The sequence below is a fragment of the Crocodylus siamensis genome, chromosome 6 (assembly GCF_052110815.1).
Source record: "Crocodylus siamensis isolate JL-2025a chromosome 6, ASM5211081v1, whole genome shotgun sequence".
In the NCBI taxonomy this organism is placed as follows: Eukaryota; Metazoa; Chordata; order Crocodylia; family Crocodylidae; genus Crocodylus; species Crocodylus siamensis.
Genome location: NC_143400.1, coordinates 1,519,047 through 1,539,917, shown reverse-complemented (window position 1 = coordinate 1,539,917; position 20,871 = coordinate 1,519,047). Strand labels below are relative to the sequence as shown.

At 55.5% G+C, this 20,871-nt stretch overlaps 1 protein-coding gene across 2 annotated transcripts; it reads right to left on the bottom strand.

The window, feature by feature from the left end:
- Window positions 1-5,581: 5,581 nt before the first annotated feature.
- On the bottom strand, window positions 5,582-19,764 carry NAPA (NSF attachment protein alpha). 2 transcript variants are annotated; one of them, XM_090052969.1, is made up of 11 exons: window positions 19,578-19,764; window positions 13,185-13,264; window positions 12,586-12,702; window positions 10,265-10,311; window positions 9,799-9,876; window positions 9,375-9,430; window positions 8,775-8,859; window positions 7,813-7,917; window positions 7,276-7,344; window positions 7,132-7,182; window positions 5,582-6,799 (listed from the first exon to the last, which is right to left on the bottom strand). In XM_090052969.1, exons 1-11 carry the CDS (start codon window positions 19,673-19,675, stop codon window positions 6,698-6,700), a joined length of 888 nt encoding a protein of 295 aa, XP_089909095.1. In that variant the 5' UTR covers window positions 19,676-19,764; the 3' UTR covers window positions 5,582-6,697. The 2 variants fall into 2 exon arrangements, with proteins under 2 accessions (XP_089909095.1, XP_089909096.1); XM_090052970.1 differs by lacking the exon at window positions 19,578-19,764 and adding an exon at window positions 18,438-18,460.
- Between the last annotated feature and the right edge of the window lie 1,107 nt (window positions 19,765-20,871).

Genomic DNA, 20,871 nt, shown 5'->3' with positions numbered 1-20,871 from the left:
ATTAATTCATCATTAATCCACTAGTAATCGCTCACTGAATCTCGTTCAGGGCTGCTTATTAGCAACGTAATGCAATAGTTTCATAGTAACTAGAGTCGGAAGGGACCGAGGAAGATCATCTAGTCCGACCCCCTGCCTTGGCAGGAAAGAGCACCGGGCATACAACCAATTAGTATGGTATAATTAGTACATACAATCAATGGTATATGGTTAATTAGTAATTAATCAAGTAGTAATCAATCATTCATTGGCCATCAATGCAAAGTTTTGACCCTTCTAAGCCTATCTCCTCCAGGACCCTTGACTATATATGTTCATTCCCAATGAACAATTGCTTATTAATTCGTGCGTGCCTGCGTATTTTCATAGATTTCATAGACATTAGGGCTGGAAGGGACCTCGGGAGATCATCGAGTCCAGCCCCCTGCCCAAAGGGCAGGAAGTCAGCTGGGGTCATAGGATCCCAGCAAGATAAGCATCCAATTTGCTCTTGAAGGTGTTCAATGGAGGTGCTCCAGACCTTGGGGGCTCGGACAGTAAAGAAATTCTTCCTTATGTCCAGCCTGAAACGGTCTCGCAGGAGTTTGTGACCGTTCGACCTCGTCACCCCTTGGGGCGCTCTGGTGAACAGATGTTCCCCCAGATCCTGGTGGTCACCCCTGATAAACTTATAGGTGGCCATCAGATCACCCCTGAGCCTGCGCTTTTCCAGGCTAAAGAGTCCCATGGCTCTCAGCCTGTCATCGTAAGATCTGTTTTCCTGACCTCTGATCATGCGCGTGGCTCTCCTCTGGACTCTCTCAAGCTTCTCCACATCCTTTTCGAATTGTGGAGCCCAAAACTGGACGCAGTACTCCAGCTGCGGCCTCACCAAGGCTGAGTACAAAGGGAGAATGACGTCCCGGGATTTGCTCGAGAAGCATCTATGGATGCACGCCAGCGTTTTGGTCGCTTTACTAGCCGCAGCATCGCATTGCAGGCTCATGTTCATCTTGTGGTCAGTGATGACCCCCAAGTCTCTTTCTTCTGTAGTGCTATCCAACGTAGCACTGCCGAGCCTATAAGGATGCTGCAGGTTTTTCCTACCAAGGTGGAGAACCTTGCATTTTTCGGTGTTAAACACCATCAGGTTTTCGTCCGCCCATTTGCTGAGCTTGTCCAGGTCAGCCTGGATCACCTGCCTATCTTCTGGCGTGGATGTTTTGCCCCAAAGTTTGGTGTCATCGGCAAACTTGGCCAGTCCACTCCTGACTCCAATGTCCACATAGTTAATGAAGATGTTGAACAGGATGGGTCCCAGGACAGAGCCTTGGGGGACCCCACTGGTCACAGGGCACCACGATGAGTGACTGCCATCAATCACAACCCTCTGGGTCTGACCACGGAGCCAGTTTCCCAGCCAGCGGATCGTGGTGGAGCCAAGGCCACAACTGGGCAGTTTGGCCAAGAGGTGATCATGGGATACCAGATCAAAAGCTTTTTTGAAGTCAAGATATGTGACATCAATCTCTTCTCCCTCGTCCAGGTGATGGGTCACCTGGTCATAGAAGGAAATGAGATTGGTCAAACAAGACCTACCCGCAACAAACCCGTGCTGGCTGTCCCTTAGGATGTTAGCCTGGGCCAGTCCATCAAGGATGGCCTCCTTAATAAACTTTTCTAGGATCTTCCCCAGGATAGAAGTCAGGCTAATAGGCCTGTAGTTAGCTGGATCCACTGTCCTCCCTTTCTTGAAGATCGGCACCACATTGGCCTTCTTCCAGTCTTCGGGCACTACACCAGTGCCAGGAGCTCTCGAAGACCCGTGCCAGGGGCTGGGCTATGACGCTCGCCAGCTCCTTGAGTGCCCTGGGGTGCAGATTGTCAGGGCCGGCTGACTTGAAGGTCTCCAGCTTCTCAAGGTGTTCCTTCACGAGGTCAGCACTGATGGAGGGTAGGGGATCCCCATCACCCGGATCTCCCTGTCCCACAGCAGGCATGGGCATCCCGTGTGACTGATGAAAGACTGACGCAAAGTACCTATTTAATAGGTTGGCTTTTTCCTGGGCGTCAGTTGTCAGTTGCCCCATCTGGTTTAGCAGGGGTCCAACGTTGCCCTTGCTTTTCCTCCGGCTCCCCACATACCTGAAAAAGGACTTTTTGTTGTCCTTGACGCCTGAAGCTAGTTGGAGTTCAGCTGCAGCCTTGGCTTTCCTGGTTTGCTCCCTGCAGGACCGGACCAGCGCGGAGTAATCCTCCTCGGAGGTGAATCCCGTCCTCCATCCTTTGTAGGCTTTCCTTTTTAGCCGCAGGAGGTCCGCTAGGTCCCTGGAGAGCCAGGGGGGCTGCTGTGCCTTCCTGCTGCCTTTCCTCCGTGTTGGAATAGATTTAGCTTGTGCACTGAGGATCGCTTCCTTGAGAAGCAACCACTCTTCTTGAACTCCCCTCTCCCTGGGGTCACGGTCCCTGAGGGCCTGACCGACTAGCCTCTTGAGCTTGTCAAAGTCGGCTTTTCTGAAGTCAAGGACTTCTGTGTTGCTGACTGACTTGCCAGCTTTATGGCGGAGGGTGAAGGTGATCAGCTCGTGGTCGCTGTCACCCAGCTTCCCATCGATCACTAGGTCGCCGATTAGGTCATCCCCCATAGCCAGTACCAGGTTGAGCAGCGCTTTACCTCTCGTTGGCCCATAGACTTCTTGAGTCAGGTAGAGGTCATCCACGCACGAGAGAAAGCTTTGCGACCGCTTGGATTTTGCTGAGTGATCTTCCCACGAGATGTCCGGGTAATTGAAGTCACCCACGACCACCACGGTCCTGGAGCAAGCGGCCTCAGTCAGTTCCCGGGCGAACTCCTGGTCAAGCTCAGGACTTTGAGTGGGAGGTCTGTAGTAGACTCCCACCGTTGTGTCCCCTGTGCCGTATTCCCCACGAATTTTTACCCAGAGGGTCTCTAGCTGTCCATGCTGGTCACCAACATCAGCTTGCAGGGACATGTAGCTTTCCTTCACATAGAGAGCTACACCCAAGCTCCTGGCATTAGTGTACAGGCAGGCGAGTGTGCCCTTGGGGGCTCTTGCCTTGCCCACAGATTGTGCCAGGGCTGGGGCAGGGGTGGGCTCCCTTAAGTGCCTTGGTGTGCTGGCTTTGCAAGGGCCGTTCAGCGGGCCAGCAGTGGCAGCAGTCCCCCCATCCCCCAGCGGGCTTAGTTTAAAGCCCAGTGGAGCAGGTCAGCCAGCCCGGCTGAGAAGAGCCTCCTCCCCAGGGGGGAGAGGTGGAGGCCATCTCTTCCCAGCAGCTCGCTGCCTCTCTCGCCAATGATCTCTCGTATTGATCAGCATAAAGCACTGCTATCCAATCAATGATTAATTCATCATTAATCAACTAGTAATCATTCTCTGCCCATTCCTTTAATGTTTTGCCCCTTCCAGCCCTACTGCTCTAGGGCTCTATATTCATTCTCAATTACTTATTCATTAATAGCTGCTTGTTAGTTATCAATTAGCATAAAGCAATGTTATAGGATCAAAGATTAATCATTAATTAACTAGTAATTGTCCATTGGCCATTAATTTAATATTTTTTAATCCTACCAGCTCTACTTCTCTAGGACTGTTGATGAATATATTAATTCCCAATGACTAATTACTTGTTCATAAATGACTGATTATCATCATCATAAAGCACTGCTATACAATGAAGGATTAAATCAATCAACTAGTATTCTTCATTGGCTATTCATTTAATGTTTTGATCCTTCCAGCCCTACTACCCTATGTCTCTTGACTATATATTCATTCTAAAGTACTAATTATTTATTAACAGACACTTGTTAATTGTCAATTAACATAATGCAATGCTATATGATCAATGAGTAATCATTCACTGGCCATTATTTTAATATTTTGTAACCCTTCCAGCCCTAGTTCTTTAGGACTACTTGACTATATACATGTTCATTCCCAATCACTAATTACTTATTCATAGCGATTAATTAATTGATCAACATAAAGCAATGTTATACAATCAATGATGATGATTAAATTACTCATTTATCAACTAGTAATCATTCATTCCCCATAAATGTCTTGACCCTTCCAATCTTAGTTCTCTGGGACTACTTGACTAAATATTAATTGCTAGTGACTAATTACTTATTAATGGCCATTTATTAATCAACATAAAGCAATGCTGTATGATCAATGATGAATAATTAATCAACTAGAAATAACTGATCAGCCATCAACTTAATATGCTTTGACCCTTCCAGCCCTACTCCTCTAGCATTCTTGACCATATAGTCATTCCCAGTTACTAATTACTTATTAATGGCTGCTTGTTAATTATGGATTAACATAAAGCAATGCTGCACCATCAATGATGACGATTAATCAAGTAGTAATTATCCACTGGCCATTAATTAATGTTTCCACACTTCCGGCCCTACTCCTCTAGGACTCTACTATATATTCTTTCCCAATTACTAATTAATCAATCATTAATGGCTGCTTATTGTTGATTACTGACCAACATAAAGCAATGCTAGATGACCAACCATGGGGAGTGATGGTGCAATGCCATGGTCCAGCCTGGAGGCTGCTCTTGCAGCATGAGCCCCTTGCCATGGCAGTGCCCAGGGAAAGTGAAGCGCGGGGGCACCGGCCTGGTGAGGGGTTGGGGGGCAGCAGAGCCGAGCTCCCCGGGGGAAAGGAGGCTTTGTATCCTGCCCTGCTGTGATCAGAGCTCTTTGCAACAGGACTTATTATTGGTAGTGGAAAAAACCAACAGCTGGAATTTGCCCAGGGGCACCTAGTCTAAAAGGGGCTCCATGTGCCTACAAAGGTCAAGGACCACCAAGGGAAGCATCAGCTTATAAAACCCGCTGAGTTTCAGAGGCCAGGGCTGCCTCCTGCCCGCCATCTGGGCTGCCAGACACGTGCCCAGGCAGCTGGAGCGGCAGAGGGGCCGTTTCACCCTGCCCAAGGTCAAAGCAGAGAACCAGCCCCTGGCACAGGGAATTCATATTTCTAGCTGCAAAGGGACCTCATTCCCCGCTCAGGACAAGTTCATCCCTGACTGCACCAGGAGCAGGGCAGACCAACACACGGACAGGCTATGGGTTCGTCTACCCTGGAAGGGTCTTGTCCGAGGCAGGTTCATCCCTCACTAGACCCTCGCTGCCAGGACGTGGGGCTGCTAGGGGCTAGAGACCCTTCCAGCTCTTTCCTACAATCCTATACCTCTACTCACGGAGGCACCAGGGCCTGATCTTTCCCAACACGGTGACTCAGATGTGACCAGGAAAGAGGGCTCTGCTCCACCGCCTTCATGCCTCTCACCCCCAGCCCCACGTCAATGCGTCCCTGCCATGACTCACAGGTTGCTGCAATTAGAAGCTGGTTAATTTGGGCAGCGCTACAGGGGCCAGAGAGCAATCCAAGTCCTCTGCGGGGAGAGGGGGACCTGGTGCCAGCCAAGGAGGGCGAACAGATGAGTGCCCGCAGGGGAGCACATTTGGCAAACTACTGTGGTTTGAATGGAGGGCTAGAGCCACAACTGTGGGGAAGGGGAGAGAAGTGCATCAGAAACCCCCCGGGGCCACAACTCCGTTCTGCTCATGCAGGGTTTATTTGTTTTCCTTTGCAATTACTACAGTCAGCAAGAGGGGTGACGAGAAAACATGCAACAGGAGCCCCGTCCCCATCCCACTGAGTTTGATTGACACAGGGCGCGAGGCTGGGAGCAACCGCGGAGCATACGCCGGCATCCCGCCCTCAGGAACAAAACCTTCCACGCTGGCAGGCGCCGAACATACAATCCCAAGCTCCCAGCCTACGGTGCTCCCGGCTCGGCCGCCTCCTGTCTGCTGCCTACTCTGAATGGAAGGAGAAGGGATTGAACCAGGCAACAGGTCATGACCACAGTGGATGCTAAGTGCTATGCTGGCTACCCAGGCTGGAGGGGGAGCATCTCCCAGCCCCTGGGGGGGCTCTGCGTGACCCACGTCCCCAGACCTGGCTGTAGCTGCATGAAAAGGGAGAGACGTTTCCTCGAGCCAGTGTGTGCAGCTTGCACTCAGGGGGTTGGGAAGGAAGGGAGCCACGACCCAGGGACATAGCAGAGGGTCTCCCAGTAGCGAGGGGGACAGCCGAGATGCTGGACATGAGGTTTTCCAGCTCTTCAAAAAGGCAGGGGAGAGGGGCACCAGCGTGGGCTGGCCCTCCCAGAGATCAGAGGGCCGGGAAAGAGCGCACTGGGGGTGTAATGGGATGGTAGCAGAGACCATCTTCCCCACATGTCTGCCTCAGCTGGGAGGTGGCCTAGCCTAGCGCAGCCACGGTCCTGCTGGGCACCGCAGGGAGCCCTGCCCTGCTCTGGTTTGGGGGAAGGAGAGTCCAAACCTTGGGTGTGGACAGCACGGGGACAGGGTATGGCCCAGGCTGCAGGGTGTTTGTCAAAGCCAGCATGAGCAGGGGCAGCTCTGGGGAATATATTACATTATTAAATAGAGGAGGGTGGGGTGGGAAGAATCATGTACAGCCAGGAGGGAGCTCTGGAAAGAGCAGAGGGGTCCTAAGAGGAAGCAGCCAGCGCCATGGGACACTCTTTGGGTGCAGAGAGGGGGGGTGAAAGGGGTTAAATATACATTGTTCCAGTCCACTGCCCACCCCCCCGCCCACCCTCCCCATCCGTGCACAGCTCTGCCGTGGAGGGCTGGGGCCTAGCGCAGGTCCTCCTCCTCGCCCTGGATGGTCTTCTTAATGCGAAGCAGCATGGTCGTGAGCCACTGGTCCAGCCGCGAGATGGAGTCGTACTCCTTTACCTGGGGAAGGGAAAGGGGGGAGTGAGAGCGGACAGGCTAGCAGGGGGGCACTCAATGCAGGCCACTCATTCCAAGAGAGCATGAGGCAGGAGACAGAGCTGGGGCGACGCTTGCCTTGGTTTTCCTAGCTGTAAAGTGGGCGACAGCAACACCCACCTCTGCTGTAGTTGGAGATGGACTGGGGTTATGGGGAGAGCCGCTAGGTAAAAAGGCTGGGTTAAAACAGCCTTCAGCACCAACTCTCAGGCAGATGCACTAGCCAAGGAAGGAGGGGGCCTTGTCTGGGGTGCTGAAGCCAGCAGGACCGCGCCCCAGGTCCCACCCTCACTCACCGCGTCAGTGTAATTGTCGATGCTCTGTTCTTCGTGGGCGTCCAGCAGCTTCTGCAGGGAGAGGAGAGCACCATGAGTTCAGGATATGCTCCAACTCTGAGGTGAGCCCCCCACCACCCCAACCCAGTCCCCTGAGCCACTCACTTTGACCAGCTTGCACTCCCGAGAGTCCGAGAAGGCCGGGAACATCTCCTCGTACTTCTGCATGGCCAACTGCAAGCAGAGAGGGCAGGTAAGAGCAGAGAGAGGGGCCAGGCTGCTTCGGCTCTGCGATCTGCAGGGCAACAGGGGCATTTCCCCGGGCCCAGGACCCCACTTCCCTGGGATGGGCGGGGGAGGAGACTGCTCCCCCCGGCTCCTTTCCCCTTCGCTTCGGCTACACAGAGGCACCAGGGGCACTACGCAGCAGAGCGAGATGACTCCCTGCAGAGCCTGGCAGGCTGCTGGCAGGGAACAAACAGAGACCCCTACCCCACACAGCTCCAGGTGAGGTGGCAGCAAAAATGCCCTTTCTTTGAGGATGGATGGGGAAGCCTCACTGCTCATCTGAGAGCCCCAGACTAAGTATCCTGTGTCAGCCCGGCCAGAGCAGTTATGCTCACACTAGAGGCTGGGCCCCCACAGGCATTGGCTCTGTGCCCACCCCCCTCCTGGCATGAGGGAGCACAGAGGCAGGTCGACCTTAGCATTGAGCATGTCGATGCAGAAGTGGCAGAGGGCAGCCTTGAAGAAGTACTCCTTGGCACTGTATTTCAGCAGGGGGCTGTCCATCGCGCTGGTGCCCACCTGAGATGGGAGGAAGGGACAAGGGGTTAGAGTCCTACCAGGGAACAGCAGCGCAAACATCGCCCCTGCTCCACCCTCTATTCACGGTGCATTCACAGCTCTAATACTGCAACCAGCTCTGGTCCCTGCACCTTCAAAGGGATAGGGAAGAGCTGATGAAGGTGCAGAGAAGGACAGCAAGGGGGATTGGTGCTATGGGAGGAGACTGGTGAGGCCAGACCCGGTTGGATTAGGATAGAAGTGCTGGGGGGAGGGGGGGGGCGGGGCAGGACAAGGGTTTACACCATACTAAGGGGGGGTGGAGAGGAAACACAGTCCCAGGGGACTATTCCTGGCCATCTCTTGCTAGACTAGAACAAGGGGTCTCAGCACAAAACAAGCAGGCTGGCAGTGTAACACTGACACCAGGATGGCTGTTTCCCTCCCACATGGGGTGAAAGGACACTGGGGAGCAGAGAGTTCAGTCAGATCCACACAAGGGCTGGGAAGAAAGGGGCATCACTGGGGGCTGCGGAGCGCAGGAGAGCAGGGCACGGCCTTGGGGTTGCAATGTCCTGGACCCTTGATGGCTGCGAGAGTGAGAGGAACAGGTGAAAACCCTGCTCAGACCCCGACACTCCCTTCCAGTGCCGCTCTCTGCTGCCCTGGGACACCAGGAACTGGGCAGGATGGACCTAGGGTCTGACCCCATCTATAGCAGCTCTTGTGACTGCTGCTCAAGCCCCACCCCGACCCTGCCCTGCAGGGAGACAAGGCATTGCCATCCATGAGTGGGGCAGCAGGGAGCTCTTGGTAGCTCCAGCCTCACAGACTCTCCCCAGGGCTAAGGGGAAGGGGGAAGCTGGCCCAGCACAGACCTGCTCATAGATTTCAATGGCTTTCTGATACTGCTCCAGCTGCGCTGCGTACGTGGCCACCTTCAGCAGACACTTGTTAGCAGAGCTGCAGGGAGAGAGGTGGGAAGACAGGCTCAGGGGCTGGGAATGAGCTGGGAGCACCTAGGACACAGACAGTGCTGCCTGAAGCACCCCCCACCCACCTGATGGCTGTATGACAAGCCTTGACCCCCTCCCTGACTTGAAGGGAAGCCCAAGGACCCTGCTCTAGCTGACACAGCTGGTTCCCAGAGTCCTTCCCGCAGCTCTGCAAGGGCCCGGCTACACACCCGAGTGGGGGAGAAGCAGCCTCCTCCACTCTCCGGGGAGCGATAGCCAGAGCGCTGTGAGCAATCAGCCGAGCTCCCAGCCTCCTAGGTGGCTACATGGGCACAGGCACAGCCATGATGCCAACCTCAGAGCATAGCGGGGTGGTGGAAGGGGTGTGCAAATTACTTTCCCTCTGAAGCAACAGAGGCTGTCCCCAGGGAGTCCTAGACCCGCCCTCAGCAAGACCACAGGCCCATACGCTTGTAGGGCACAGATCCCCCCTCACGGATGCACACAAAGCTGCAGTCTTACCTGTTGGATTCCTCCCCCTTGTAATAGTCGGCAGCCTGCTCATAGTGTGCGATGGCCTAGGAGGAAGGTAAAGGCCGTGAGTGCTGGGAACACAGGCAGCGCAGAGGGGATGACATCCAGGACAGCACTGGGCAGAGAATCTCAGCCCGCCTGCCCCAGCGGCATGGGCACAGGCAGTTTGCCCCTGAAGCCATCTGCCAGGCTGGCGCCCGAACACTATCCCCAGCGCTGCCCCAGAGAGACAAGGTCAGGGGAACCCCCCAGCTTTCTGGGGGCAGCAGGCAACGAGCCAAGGCAGGACTACCCAGGTGTGACCAGCCACACGCCTGCAATGGAGGCTCCCACAGCAGCTGCCCACACTCTTCCGATGGCCACCCAGGCACTGGCCAGGACATCTGCAGTGGTCTCCACTGCCCCTGCTCACCTTCTCGATGTCCACCAGCTCCGTCTCGTAGATCTCTGCAATGGTTATGTGGTGCTTGGCGGCAATGGTGAACCGGCCCTGGGCACAGACGGACAATCAGTACATCTCCCTGAGGCTCATCTCTTCACTCAGCTGCTGTCTCCTAGGAGCTGCCCCAGGTGCTCCTGAGGTTTCCGGTCAGATTCAACCCACTCTCACAGCTGCTGGCGCTGCCTGCCACGGTGCCCGTGCTGGCTGGCAGAGGCAGATCCAGAGGCCGCTCGGCCTGAAGCCGTCACCCAGAGGCTATGCAACCCCCTACCAGTCCCTCAAGTGTCCAGGACCCTCACAAATCACCGGAGCTGGGTCAGTGGCAGGCCAAGCCCCTAACAGAACAATGTCCCCAGGGTCAGAAGAGCCCCAACAACGTCCCCCCCTCAGACGAGGGAAGAGGCAGGAGCAAGGGGTAGCTTGGAGGCAGGCTCACCATGTCTGTGTAGATCTCGATGGCTCTGATCAGGCAGTTAATGGCCTCTGCAGGGAAGAATGGAAAGGCTGAGCATGGAGGGTGGGGGGGTGCTTGCCATCCCCCCGCCCCAAGCAAGGGATGAAACAAGGTCCCAAAGGACCAGCCGCCAAGGGTGCCCTGCCAGGTAGCTCAAAACACAAGCCCCCCACCAGCTCTTGGGGACAGGAAGACCGAGTAGGAAGCAGCAGCCTCTGGAGGAGCTGGTCTCAGCGGCGCCCTTCCGACGTGGGCGGTGTTTTACGGTGCCTGAAATGCCAAGCTTCAAGAGGCAGATTTTTCTGGCTGCTCCCAACTCTCAGGCTTGCCAGGGGGAGCAGGCAGCAGCTGCTGCGGAAGCCAGTGGCGGTCGGGGGAGGAGAGACCGGAAGCACACAGCCCACTCAGATCTGTGCCTCGATCAGCCTGGGTGGGGGCTGCCTGCAGAGTCCCAGGGAGATTCCCCACCTCAGACTAAACAGACACGCTGGTCCCTTCTGGCCTCGGCATCCGTGAACAGAACCCACCGTGCTGCAAGCCCCGGGATCAGTGCACAAGAGCCAGCAGTGACCACTGGTCAGTCCAGCCTCCGTATTAAAAAGGGCCTATCTGCTTCCCTAGCGTTTGTGTATCGGCTTCATCATGGCAATGGCTCCTGTTCCACCCCAAGGTCCTTCCTGCCCCCCACCCTGTAGCACTGGGGTTTGAAGTGGTGGGGAGCTTGGGCTGATGGAGCCGAGCAGTGTGGCCTCACCTGAGGACTATCTGAAGCCCTACAGATGATCCAAATGCCTTTCCACACCCAGGGCTGACAGCCTCGGGTGCTGGAGTGTCGCCCAGCTTGAAGTCCGCCTGGCTGGACCTGCCCAGCAACTCCGAGACACCGCCACATCCCTTCCCTTGTGCTCCCTCTCATGGAGCTGGTGAGGCGGTTACTGAGCAAAACCGGCTTCCTTAAGACCACCCCCCTCCTTACCTGGGGTGGGTGGGGGGAGACCAGGACAGAGCAGAGAAGATGGGGAAAGAACCCATGGATAAGAGGAGGCAGATGCACTAAGCCACTGGGCCAGCCACAATTTTCCCACCCCCATCCCGTGCCTCCAGACTGCTGCCGGCAAAGCAAACGTCAGCTGCTCTCCATCGGCCAGCTCATCAGGCCACAAATCCCACAGATTAAAAGTAAATCCCCAAGGATTTAGCCTGTTTTCTCCCTGGGCAGCCGCATTCTCTCTGCAGGCTTCGCCCCAGACACGATCACTGCGTGGGGAACACCTCCCCCCCAACCAGCACAGCAGCCTTGGTGCTGTGCGCACGGCCGAGGGAAGGGACCTCAGCTGCGTGGGGTGACTCAGAGACAGGGAGAGGGGGCCCAGATCACACCCTGCCCTCCAGAGTCCTGGCCCCTTCCTCTACAGCAAGATCTCCCCAAGGACCCTCCAAGTCTCTTTCCTATGCAGTTGTGCACAATTAGTCGCCCGTGAATCTAACAGGTGGGCTTTTCTCCCCTTACGCCTCAGGTCAGTCCCCTCCAGCTGACACTGCTGCACTCGGTGCTAGCAGCTCTTTGCCATCGCTGGCCAGAGCAGAGAAGTACTCCGTGGCCTTTGGGATCCCAGCGCTGGCATGCGTGCATGTGTGTCTAAACCGGCGGGTTTCGCCATCATCCTTCCTGTTCTGTATTTCGCCATCTGCGTGCCCATGTGGGACAGAGGACACAGCCCTTGCTGACAAGCTGGGATCACAGCCCGGTCAGGCACCACAGCCCAGCCAGCTAATCTACACCCCCCCACACCTGCCATTGCCCAACGCTGATTTTGGCAGCCATGGCTGGCCGCCGACCAGCCAGACCTACTGCAAGCTGCCTGAGAGGGGGCCGGGGAAGCAGGGCAGCCTTACGACATTCAGACAGATTACATAAAGCAACAAGTGATTCATGCATGATGCTGCGTGGTCTGGGACAGGCTTCCTCTGGGCCATGGCCACTGATGCAACAGGGCAGACAGGTTCTACAGGTGTCCCCACAGAGCCATGTCTCAGCATGTCACCCTACAGACATGCCACCCTCCAGGGTCACTGCTATCCGGGCCTGGTGGCTAAGCAAGGCCTGCAGCATTGGCAGGCAACTGCCTCCCTTGATAACCAAGGGGTCCAGACAGAAGGGGATGTTTCTACAAGTGAAGGAAGGTGAGGTGCTCTGGACCTCCAGGTCCCAGGAGTCTGGGCTCCTTTCCCCACTGCAGTGGGGACAATGGTATCTCCTGGGCACCCAGAGCCCTGGGAAAGTGCACACAGCAGCATCTTACCTTGGGGGTCGGCCTTCTTGAAGGCGTTGCCAGCGTCCACAAAGTTGGCGGCTGCGTCATGCTTGCTCTGCAGCTGCAGGTGGAGCTGAGCAGCCTGACAGAAGGCATTCCCAGCAGCTGGAGGGGGGCAAGTGGGGATGGTGAGCAGCCCCCCTCTTGGGCCTGAGCTCTGGGGACTTGGTAGTGCCACAGTCATCGCTGACCTGGGCCCAGACAACCCCTCCCCTCTTGCCATGGGGGAATGGACAGGACAGGACCCAAGGGAGGCAAATCTCTTCCCGTGGAAAGAGGCTGGGGGCTCATTCCCACTGACCATCCCTGACCCCATCTCTCAGTTCCCACTGACTTCAGCTGCAGCTCCAGGTGCCAGGCAAAGCCAAGTCAGGCCCTGGTACTGCCCGGTCCCTACCCTGCACCTCCATTCTGGCTGTGGTTTCTGCCTTCACCCCCCTGCCCCAAGCCTGGCCTGGCAAGGCAGAACCAAAAGCTTTGCTGTCCTCACAGGATGACTCAGGTGTGGGGCAAAGCATGGGCTTCAAACCCAGTGCAAGGCAAAGGGGGGTGGAAAGAGGGCAGCAGGAAGCCACCCAGACACATACCGCTCCAGTTCTTGGCCATTTTGAACATATTGGCTGCACGGGCGTAGATGTCGCATGCTTCTTCTATCCTGGAGGAGCCCCTGTGGAGGGAACCAGGCACCAGTCACACATTGCACTGGGCAGGCTCAAGCTGCTGCCCAGGCCACAGGCACGACAGCAGCTTCGTCATGACGCTGGCCAGAGAAGCTTTGCCAGAGGCACCGATTTCACAGTCGCCCTCTAAGGTCTCCCATCTAGGAAAACCCACCACTCCACGCATTCAGCCATGAGTGTCACTACCTCCCCCAGAACACAGGAGCCTGAGTAAGACCCCTTCATCTGCAAGGTGATGAAGGCAAGCCCCAGGGTCACTCAAAACCCAACCCACAGGCTCTGCAAAGTGCCACACGCCTGCGTCACTCCCGCGTCACTCCCAGCCCCTTCCGATCCGTTCTGTCAAGACTTGAGAGGTACGCCAGGCCAAAGCTTCACGGATGCAAACCCATTTAAAAACAAACAAACTGGGGTCAACCACGTGGGGGGAGCCTGGGCCTCAAGGGGATCTCCTCTGCCTGCTCTGTGCAGGGAATCAAGCCAATGTGCTGGCATGAGGTAGCTAGAAGAACTGACCATCAGCTTGGGGGCAGGTGCAAAGCTAGGGCAGAGTTCGCTCATTAAAATAAGCTCATTAAAATAGCCCAGGGGGTGGTTAGACCTGCTAACCAGCACCTTCACCTACTGACCTTACTGAAACCCCTGGATGCCCAAGAGTGCTGGGGTATGGGTGTTTAACCACTGGGAGATCAACCATGTCTCACTGCTTTCCCCACGCAGGCTGCAGAAACCTGCAGTCAGAGGCAACAGGGGAGTGAGAGCTGGGAGCAGAGGGGACAGAACGATCACTTCTATCCCCTCTCTCATCTGAGAGCCTCAAAGCCCTCGACAGCCCCATGGAAGCCCTGTTGGCTGGGTGAGCCTATCCCTCCCCGACTCCTCTTCAAAGAGGGTGGAAGGCAGGAGGGCAAGTGACCCGAGCTCACAGCACAAGGCAGAGGCTCAGAACTGAGACCAAGTACCATGGCTCGCACCCCACTTGAGGCACATGCACGAGACAAGGGTCACAGAACAGTCGAAAATGTGGGTTGAAGGGACCTCAGGTCACATCTACTCCAAAGCAGGACCAGCGCCAACTCCATCATCCCAGCCGAGGCTTTGTCTACCCAGGTCTTCAAAACCTCCAAGGATGAAGACTCCACCACCTCTCTGGTGCTTCACCACCCTCCCAGTAAGAAGGTTTTTCCCATCACAGAATCACAGAAGTGGGGTCGGGAGGGACCTTGTAGATCTTCAAGTCTAACCCCCCACCTGGGCGGGAGAAAAGATTTGACTCAAATGAGTCCAGCCAGGTAGTCATCAAGCCTCTTCTTAAAGATCTCCAGGGTAGGAGGCAGCACCACTTCCCTAGGAAGTTGGTTCCAGCTCCCAGCCGCCCTGACTGTGAAGTCGTTCTTGCGGATGTCTAATCTAAATCTACTCTCTAATAATTTGTGTCCATTGTTCCTTGTCAGGCCAGGGGGCACGAGGGGAAACAGTGTCTCCCCTGAACCCTTCTGGTCCCCCCTAGTGAGTTTATAGATGGTCACCAGGTCCCCTATCAGCCTTCTCCTGTGGAGGCTGAACAGGTTCAGGTCCCGCAGTCTCTCATCGTAGGATCTGCCCTGTAGTCCCCGGATCATGCGGGTGGCCTCCTCTGGACCCTTTCAGTGCTGTCCACATCCCTCCTGAAATGGGGCACACAGAACTGGACACAGTACTCCAGCTGTGGCCTGACCAGCATCGCATAGAGGGCTATTATCCAACCTCAACTTCCCTTGCTGCAACTGGAGCCCATTGCTCCTTGTTCTGTCGTCTGCCGCCACTGAGGACAGTCCAGCTCCATGCTCTCTTGACTCCCCTGCAGGCAGTTGAATGCTGCTATCAAATCCCCCCTTCTGCAGACCAACTATGCCCAGTTTCTTCAGCCTCTCCTCACCAGTCCTGTCCCTCAGCCCTCCAACCATTTTTGAGGCCCTCTGATGGACTCTCTCCAATGTGTCCACATCCTTTCTGTCACAGGGGGCCTGAAACTGCAGACAGGACTGCAGATGTGGACTCCCCAGTGCTGCATACAGGGGAAGAATCACTGCCCTGCAGAGGCATTTCAACTTTACCCTGGAGTCAAATCTGACCCATGGCCCCGGCTGGCGCAGACCAGCCTGCAGCAACTTGCAGCCAGCCCTGAATTTCAGTTTTAAATATCCTCGCGCCTGCGCACAAGACCCAGCTTTCCCTCCACTGCAAAACAGCTCGCAGAGGGAGACATCGAGCTGGCCAAGCAGTCCACAAGCCCTTCTATTTGTTCACAGTAGTTGAAGTACAAAGTTCAGCCTCTATCCCATAGCCCTCTGTTCAGCTTCTGAGCCAGCCCGCTTCCAAAACCTCTGCAGAAACCTTGGTACTCCCAGCTAGAAGAGAAAGGCAGCACATCTCCCTGATCCCCTCCAACTCCTCCGTCTTCAGAGAATCATTGCAAGTCACAAGCCTCACTCAGAATCATAGAAAAATGAGGGCTGAAGGGCCCTCAGGAGGTCGCATCTAGTCCAGCCCCCTGCTCCAAGTGGGACCAGCCCCAACTACATCATCCCAGCCAGCTTTGTCTACCCGGGTCTTAACACCTCCAAGGATGGAGCTTCCACCACCTCTCTGGGGAGCCTGTGCCAGTGCTTCACCACCCTCCTAATGAGAAAATTCTTCCTGATCTACATCCTCAACTTCCCTTGCTGCAACTTGAGCCCATTGCTCCTTGTTCTGTTGTGCGCCCACACTGAGAACAGCCCAGCTCCAGCCTCTTTGGATGGAGACACAGCTGGCTTTAGGCAGAGCTGACTTTCACAGTTAGCAAGAGCCAGCAGCAAGTACTGGAGTCAGCCTTGCTGCTGCCTGTGAACACCACAAGCTGTCAACAGCCTCTCTACAGAAAACAGCAAAATTCAGACTAAGCTTCTAAGCCTGGCGCTGGGGCGGCTTCCAAGTCCTGCCTGCAGAAGATGGGCTCCATCCACTACGTTGGGGTACAATCTAAGCACTCTGCCTTTTGAGACTAGTGAGATTTTGGGGGTGGGGGAGCTGTGCCTGCACGACACCGCAGAGACAGAGGATCGAACGTTTTGGCTTGGGGATATCGGCTGTTCAGTGCCGGCGGCTTGTTTTAGCCAGGCTGAAAGCAGCAACTTATCTAGGATGCTCGCTAAAAGCAGCACTAGAGAAGCCAGCATCGATAAAAAAAACAACACCTTGAAGGCGTTTTAAAAGGGAAGATTTTAAAAGCATCCAAGATAAAGCAGCGCAAGTCTACAGGACTCCGCGCTGACACATGCCTTGAGTGCAGGGGCGGGGGTTCCCCCCCCTTCTCTTTGAGAGCAGCTGACTTATTTAGGATGCTCGCTAAAAGCAGCACTAGGGAAACCAGCTTCGATTAAAAACTACCTCGAAGGTGTTTTTAAAGGGGAACATTGTTTAAAGCATCCAAGAGAAAGCAGTGCAAGTCCATAGGGCTCTGCACTGACAAATGCCTTGTGGGGGGTTCCCCTGCTTCTTTCAACTCCAGAATAATTAAAGAACCTTCCCGGTTCCACTGCCAAAATCTCAGCTACAGCTGCTGCGTGCCTGTCATTTGCTGTCTCTTCTGCCTTTTTTTGGGGGGGGCGGGGAGCCATGTTTGGCAAGAGAAGAGCTCCAGGGAGCTGTCTTGCTGGCTGTACTGGATGCCATGAACAAGATCAGGGTTTGCAGACTTATGGGTTACGGTAGGATGCGAGAGGAACCGGCCTGCTGAGCTGCCTTCCTGCCTGCCACAGGTACAGACCCTGGGACAGCAGAGGAAGAACAGCCTCTTCTGGGGAGCGTGGCTCCCCTTTTCCCATCCGCAATCATCTCTCTCTTCCCTCTCCCGCCAAGAAGTCAGCCCCAGCCTCCCCCTGGCTGCTCCTCCCAAAGCTTTTCACTTGTGCTGGGTGACCCGAGCACAGGGGGCCTGGACCCGATGATCTCGAGAGGTCCCTTCCAGCCCCTAACTTCTACGAGTCCACGTCAGCTCCCTGGTCCTGCTTGGCATCAAGGGGCTCCGGTGAAAAAGACCACGATCCTCAAGGTACAAAGCCACCGCAACGAAGAATATGAAACACTAAAACTCTTTGTTCAGAGGTGATACCTTTTATTAGACCAACCGGAAAAGAGCCAAAAAATTACCTTTCTTCTGGGCTTGCAAAGACAGGTATTTTCTTTGCAAGGGGAAATTCAAGATGGTAAAAGGTAATTTCTTGAGGCGAAATTAAAGATGGTCAAAAGTCCCCTAAGGTAGAAAACAAACTTAATTTTGCACAAAGGAAGCTGCAATGGATGTCTGTAGTTTATTTTCTACCCAAGGGGACTTTGGCTATCTTTCATTCCCCTCAGCCCGAAGAAGGCTGCTGTGCCTGACAGCTGGCAAACGAAGGTCATTTTCTGGCTCTTTTCAGTCAGTATAATGAAAGGTATCGCCTCCGAACCACAAGTTTTAGTGTTTTTGTGTTCCTTGTTGTATAGCTGTGTTGGTCTGAGACAACAGATCCCTTGTCACTGCAACTGCACGCATTCCCCTCGCCCCCTGGCAAGGCTGCTGCCCTTCCACCCAGCGGCTGAGACGGGATTAAATTCACCGGTCCTGCCAGCTTTCCCCCTCCCCCTGGGGAGAACCGCATGACTTAGCCACGGAGGTTGTTTACTGTCTCTGGTCTCCCCACCGCCACCTCCTCACAAGTCGGCGAGTGACCTTTGCGCTGGGGAAACAATTGGGGGTGAGGGGGGTTTGCTACGGGACAGCTTGTGCCTGTGTCTGCATCAGGCCTGTCGGGAGTGGAGGTATTTCTGCAGCAATAAATCTTGCTGTCCATCTCCTCTTTCCGTCCTAGTCATCGCTCCCCCCCACCCCACATGCCTATCAGCTCCCTGCTGTCTGCGAGCGATCACGTGCCCCTGCCCAGCACACGCTTTGCCGAGAGGCATCTCCCTGACCCTGCCCCCCCAACTCCAACCTCTCCCACCCACTGCCTCAGAGCTCCCTCTGGAAGCGCAGGCCCCAAACCCAAAGGCAACTCCAACCTCTCCCACCCACTGCCTCAGAGCTCCCTCTGGAAGCACAGGCCCCAAACCCAAAGGCAACGCCCCCGCCTCGGGGCCCTCCCGAGTCAGCCTCACATTTGCATTCGCCGCCTGAGCTCAGGGCTGATCTGTGGCCGTGCCAAGGTCTCCCTCGGCTGGAGCCGGTCTCCCGTTTAGCGGGCAGCCGCGTATTTGCCGACTGCAAGCAAACCAGCAACTGGCTGCCCGCACCCCGGAGGCTTACTGTCAGGCATCGTTACCCCGAGCACAGGGATCTCGAGCTCCGCGGTGGCCAGAAAACATTCGTTCTAACAGCAACAAGGCCAGGCCCCTGCACACGCCACAGCTAAAGCTTCCTCTCTGGGCCCAGTCCTGCCCTCCTCACTCCGGGGGCCTCAGCCCCTCCAGGCCCCCCCCGGCTGAGCCAAGCGCTGTGACACCGTGCGCACCCCTCCCAGGCTAGGGGGGGCGTGTCACCCCGCAGTAAGGTCAGAGGCTGCAGAGGGAGGGTGGGGGAGTCCATCCCCTGCCTCCCCACCATAAGGCTGCATGGAACAATGACCCCCCTCCCCCCCGCACCCACCTTCCCAGCCTGTCCCCAGGCAAACCCCAGACACAGCCCCTGCTTACTCTCTGCAATCCCCCAGCCCCTGCAGGGCCCCAGCCTCCACCCCCACCAGTACCACCCTCCCAGCTTGAGCCCCTCCCCAACCCCCACAGCACCGCCCCCCCCCAGCCTGGCCTTCTAGGACCCACCCCCCATTTCACCACCCCAAATGCAGATCCCAGCCCTCCAGCTGGGGCACTCCCCCACCCCCTCTTCTACTAGGCCCTACCCCCAACCCCTCCACACACCCCACCCCAAAACCAAGCCCCTCCCCCCCACATCATCTCTCAAGCTGCCCCCCATATTCTTCACCCTAAACACAGCCCTCCTGTAGGTCTAGGGCTGGGGCCGAGTGCCCCCAACTCCCCCCTCAAACCCAAGCCCCGCCCCCCCAGAAGACTGGACCTCAACCCCTGCCAGTGAGCTCCCCCCCACCTGCCCTGCCTGCTAGACCCCCCCAAACCCCTGCAAGTAAGCCCCACCCCCAAACCCGGGGCCCCCTCCCATTTCACCATCCCACCCCAGGCTCCACCCCCACCCCATAGCCCCTCTATTTGACCCCTTAGGCCCCACCCCCCGCCACTAGGCCTCGCCCCTCAAGCTAAGCCCTGCCCCCCGCCCGCACTCACCCGAAGAGCCCCGCGAAGAAGGACTGGGAGCCGCGGACCTTCTTGTCGGCCTCGGCCAGCAACTGCAGCGCCTCCTTCTCCTTCCCGGCCGGGTCCATGATAGCAGTGGCGCGGCAACGGGATCAGGCCGGGCCGCGACACTCAGCGCCGGCGGGAGGGGGCGGGACCGTACGCGTCACTACCCGGAAGGGGCGGGGCGAACTCCACGGAAGAGGGAGGGAAGACGGGTTTCGCCACGTGACCAAGTAGGGAACGGGGAAGGCGCAAGGCAGGGGTCACGTGGCCTCCCCGGTCATGTGACGGAAGAACGCTGCGCTGCCGGCACGTGATCGGGGAACCCCCGCCCCTCCTCCCTCACGTGACGCGGAAGTGAGTCGGCGAGCCCGGGGAGTCATGTGATGTCCATAGGGGACTATAGGCGCGGGGGTGATATGTATGTAGAGTATACTTTTAAAAAAAGTATACTGTATTATAAATTTTAAATATTTTTAATAAAGTTCTATATTTCATTTTATATTTTTATAATATTTTGACATTTTTTAAATATCTTATATTTTTAACTTTTATTTTTACTATTATCTATATGTAGTAAAAAAAGCATAATAAAATGACATGTATCTAAATATATCTAGAGATATCTATATATATGCAATAGAGATATATTGTATATCTATATAGATACATGTCAATATGTATATCTATATCCATGTATCTTTTGAGATATATAGATGGCTAGATACCTATCTGCACAGATATAGATATCTATATCGATAGATAGTTATAGATATATCTCTGTATCTATACAGATAGATAAAGTATGGCACTACTGCCAAGGAGGCCCCAACAGCAGCCCCTATAGGGAGGATGCCTCTGTATCTAGCAGGGGAGGCTTAGGTGCCTATGAAGTAGAAGCCCCTAGAAGGGTCCCTATATGGGGCAGAGCTGGGGAGAAATCCCAAGGCTTCTGTGGAACGAAGCCCCCGTGCGGTACGGGTGTCCTTGAGCCCCTGCCTGGAAAAGCCCATCTATAGGTCCCTCTGTGTGGCAGGGGTGAGGAGGAACTTCTTAGGCTCCTATGGAACTAAACCCCTACACAGTGAGGCTCCTGTCTGGAAAAGCCCCTATAAAAACCCCTATACAAGGCAGGAGTGAAGAGGGAATCCTTAGGCTCTGATGGAACTGAACACCTGTACAGTATGGGTATCCTTGGGCTCCTCTCTGGAAAAGCCCCTATAGGGGATCCCTATACCGGGCAGGGTTGGGAAGAGCGGTAGCCTTAGGCTCTTACCCTTAT

What these genes read in the sequence shown, in the direction of transcription:
- NAPA (XM_090052969.1), bottom strand. Translation starts at nt 19,675, where the DNA reads ATGGACCCGGCCGGGAAGGAGAAGGAGGCGCTGCAGTTGCTGGCCGAG. An exon ending in AATGGCCAAGAACTGGAGCG is followed by an intron (nt 12,703 to 13,184) that starts GTATGTGTCTGG and finishes GCCCCCCTCCAG; the next exon opens with CTGCTGGGAATGCCTTCTGT. An exon ending in AGCTGGTGGACATCGAGAAG is followed by an intron (nt 9,431 to 9,798) that starts GTGAGCAGGGGC and finishes CCTTCCTCCTAG; the next exon opens with GCCATCGCACACTATGAGCA.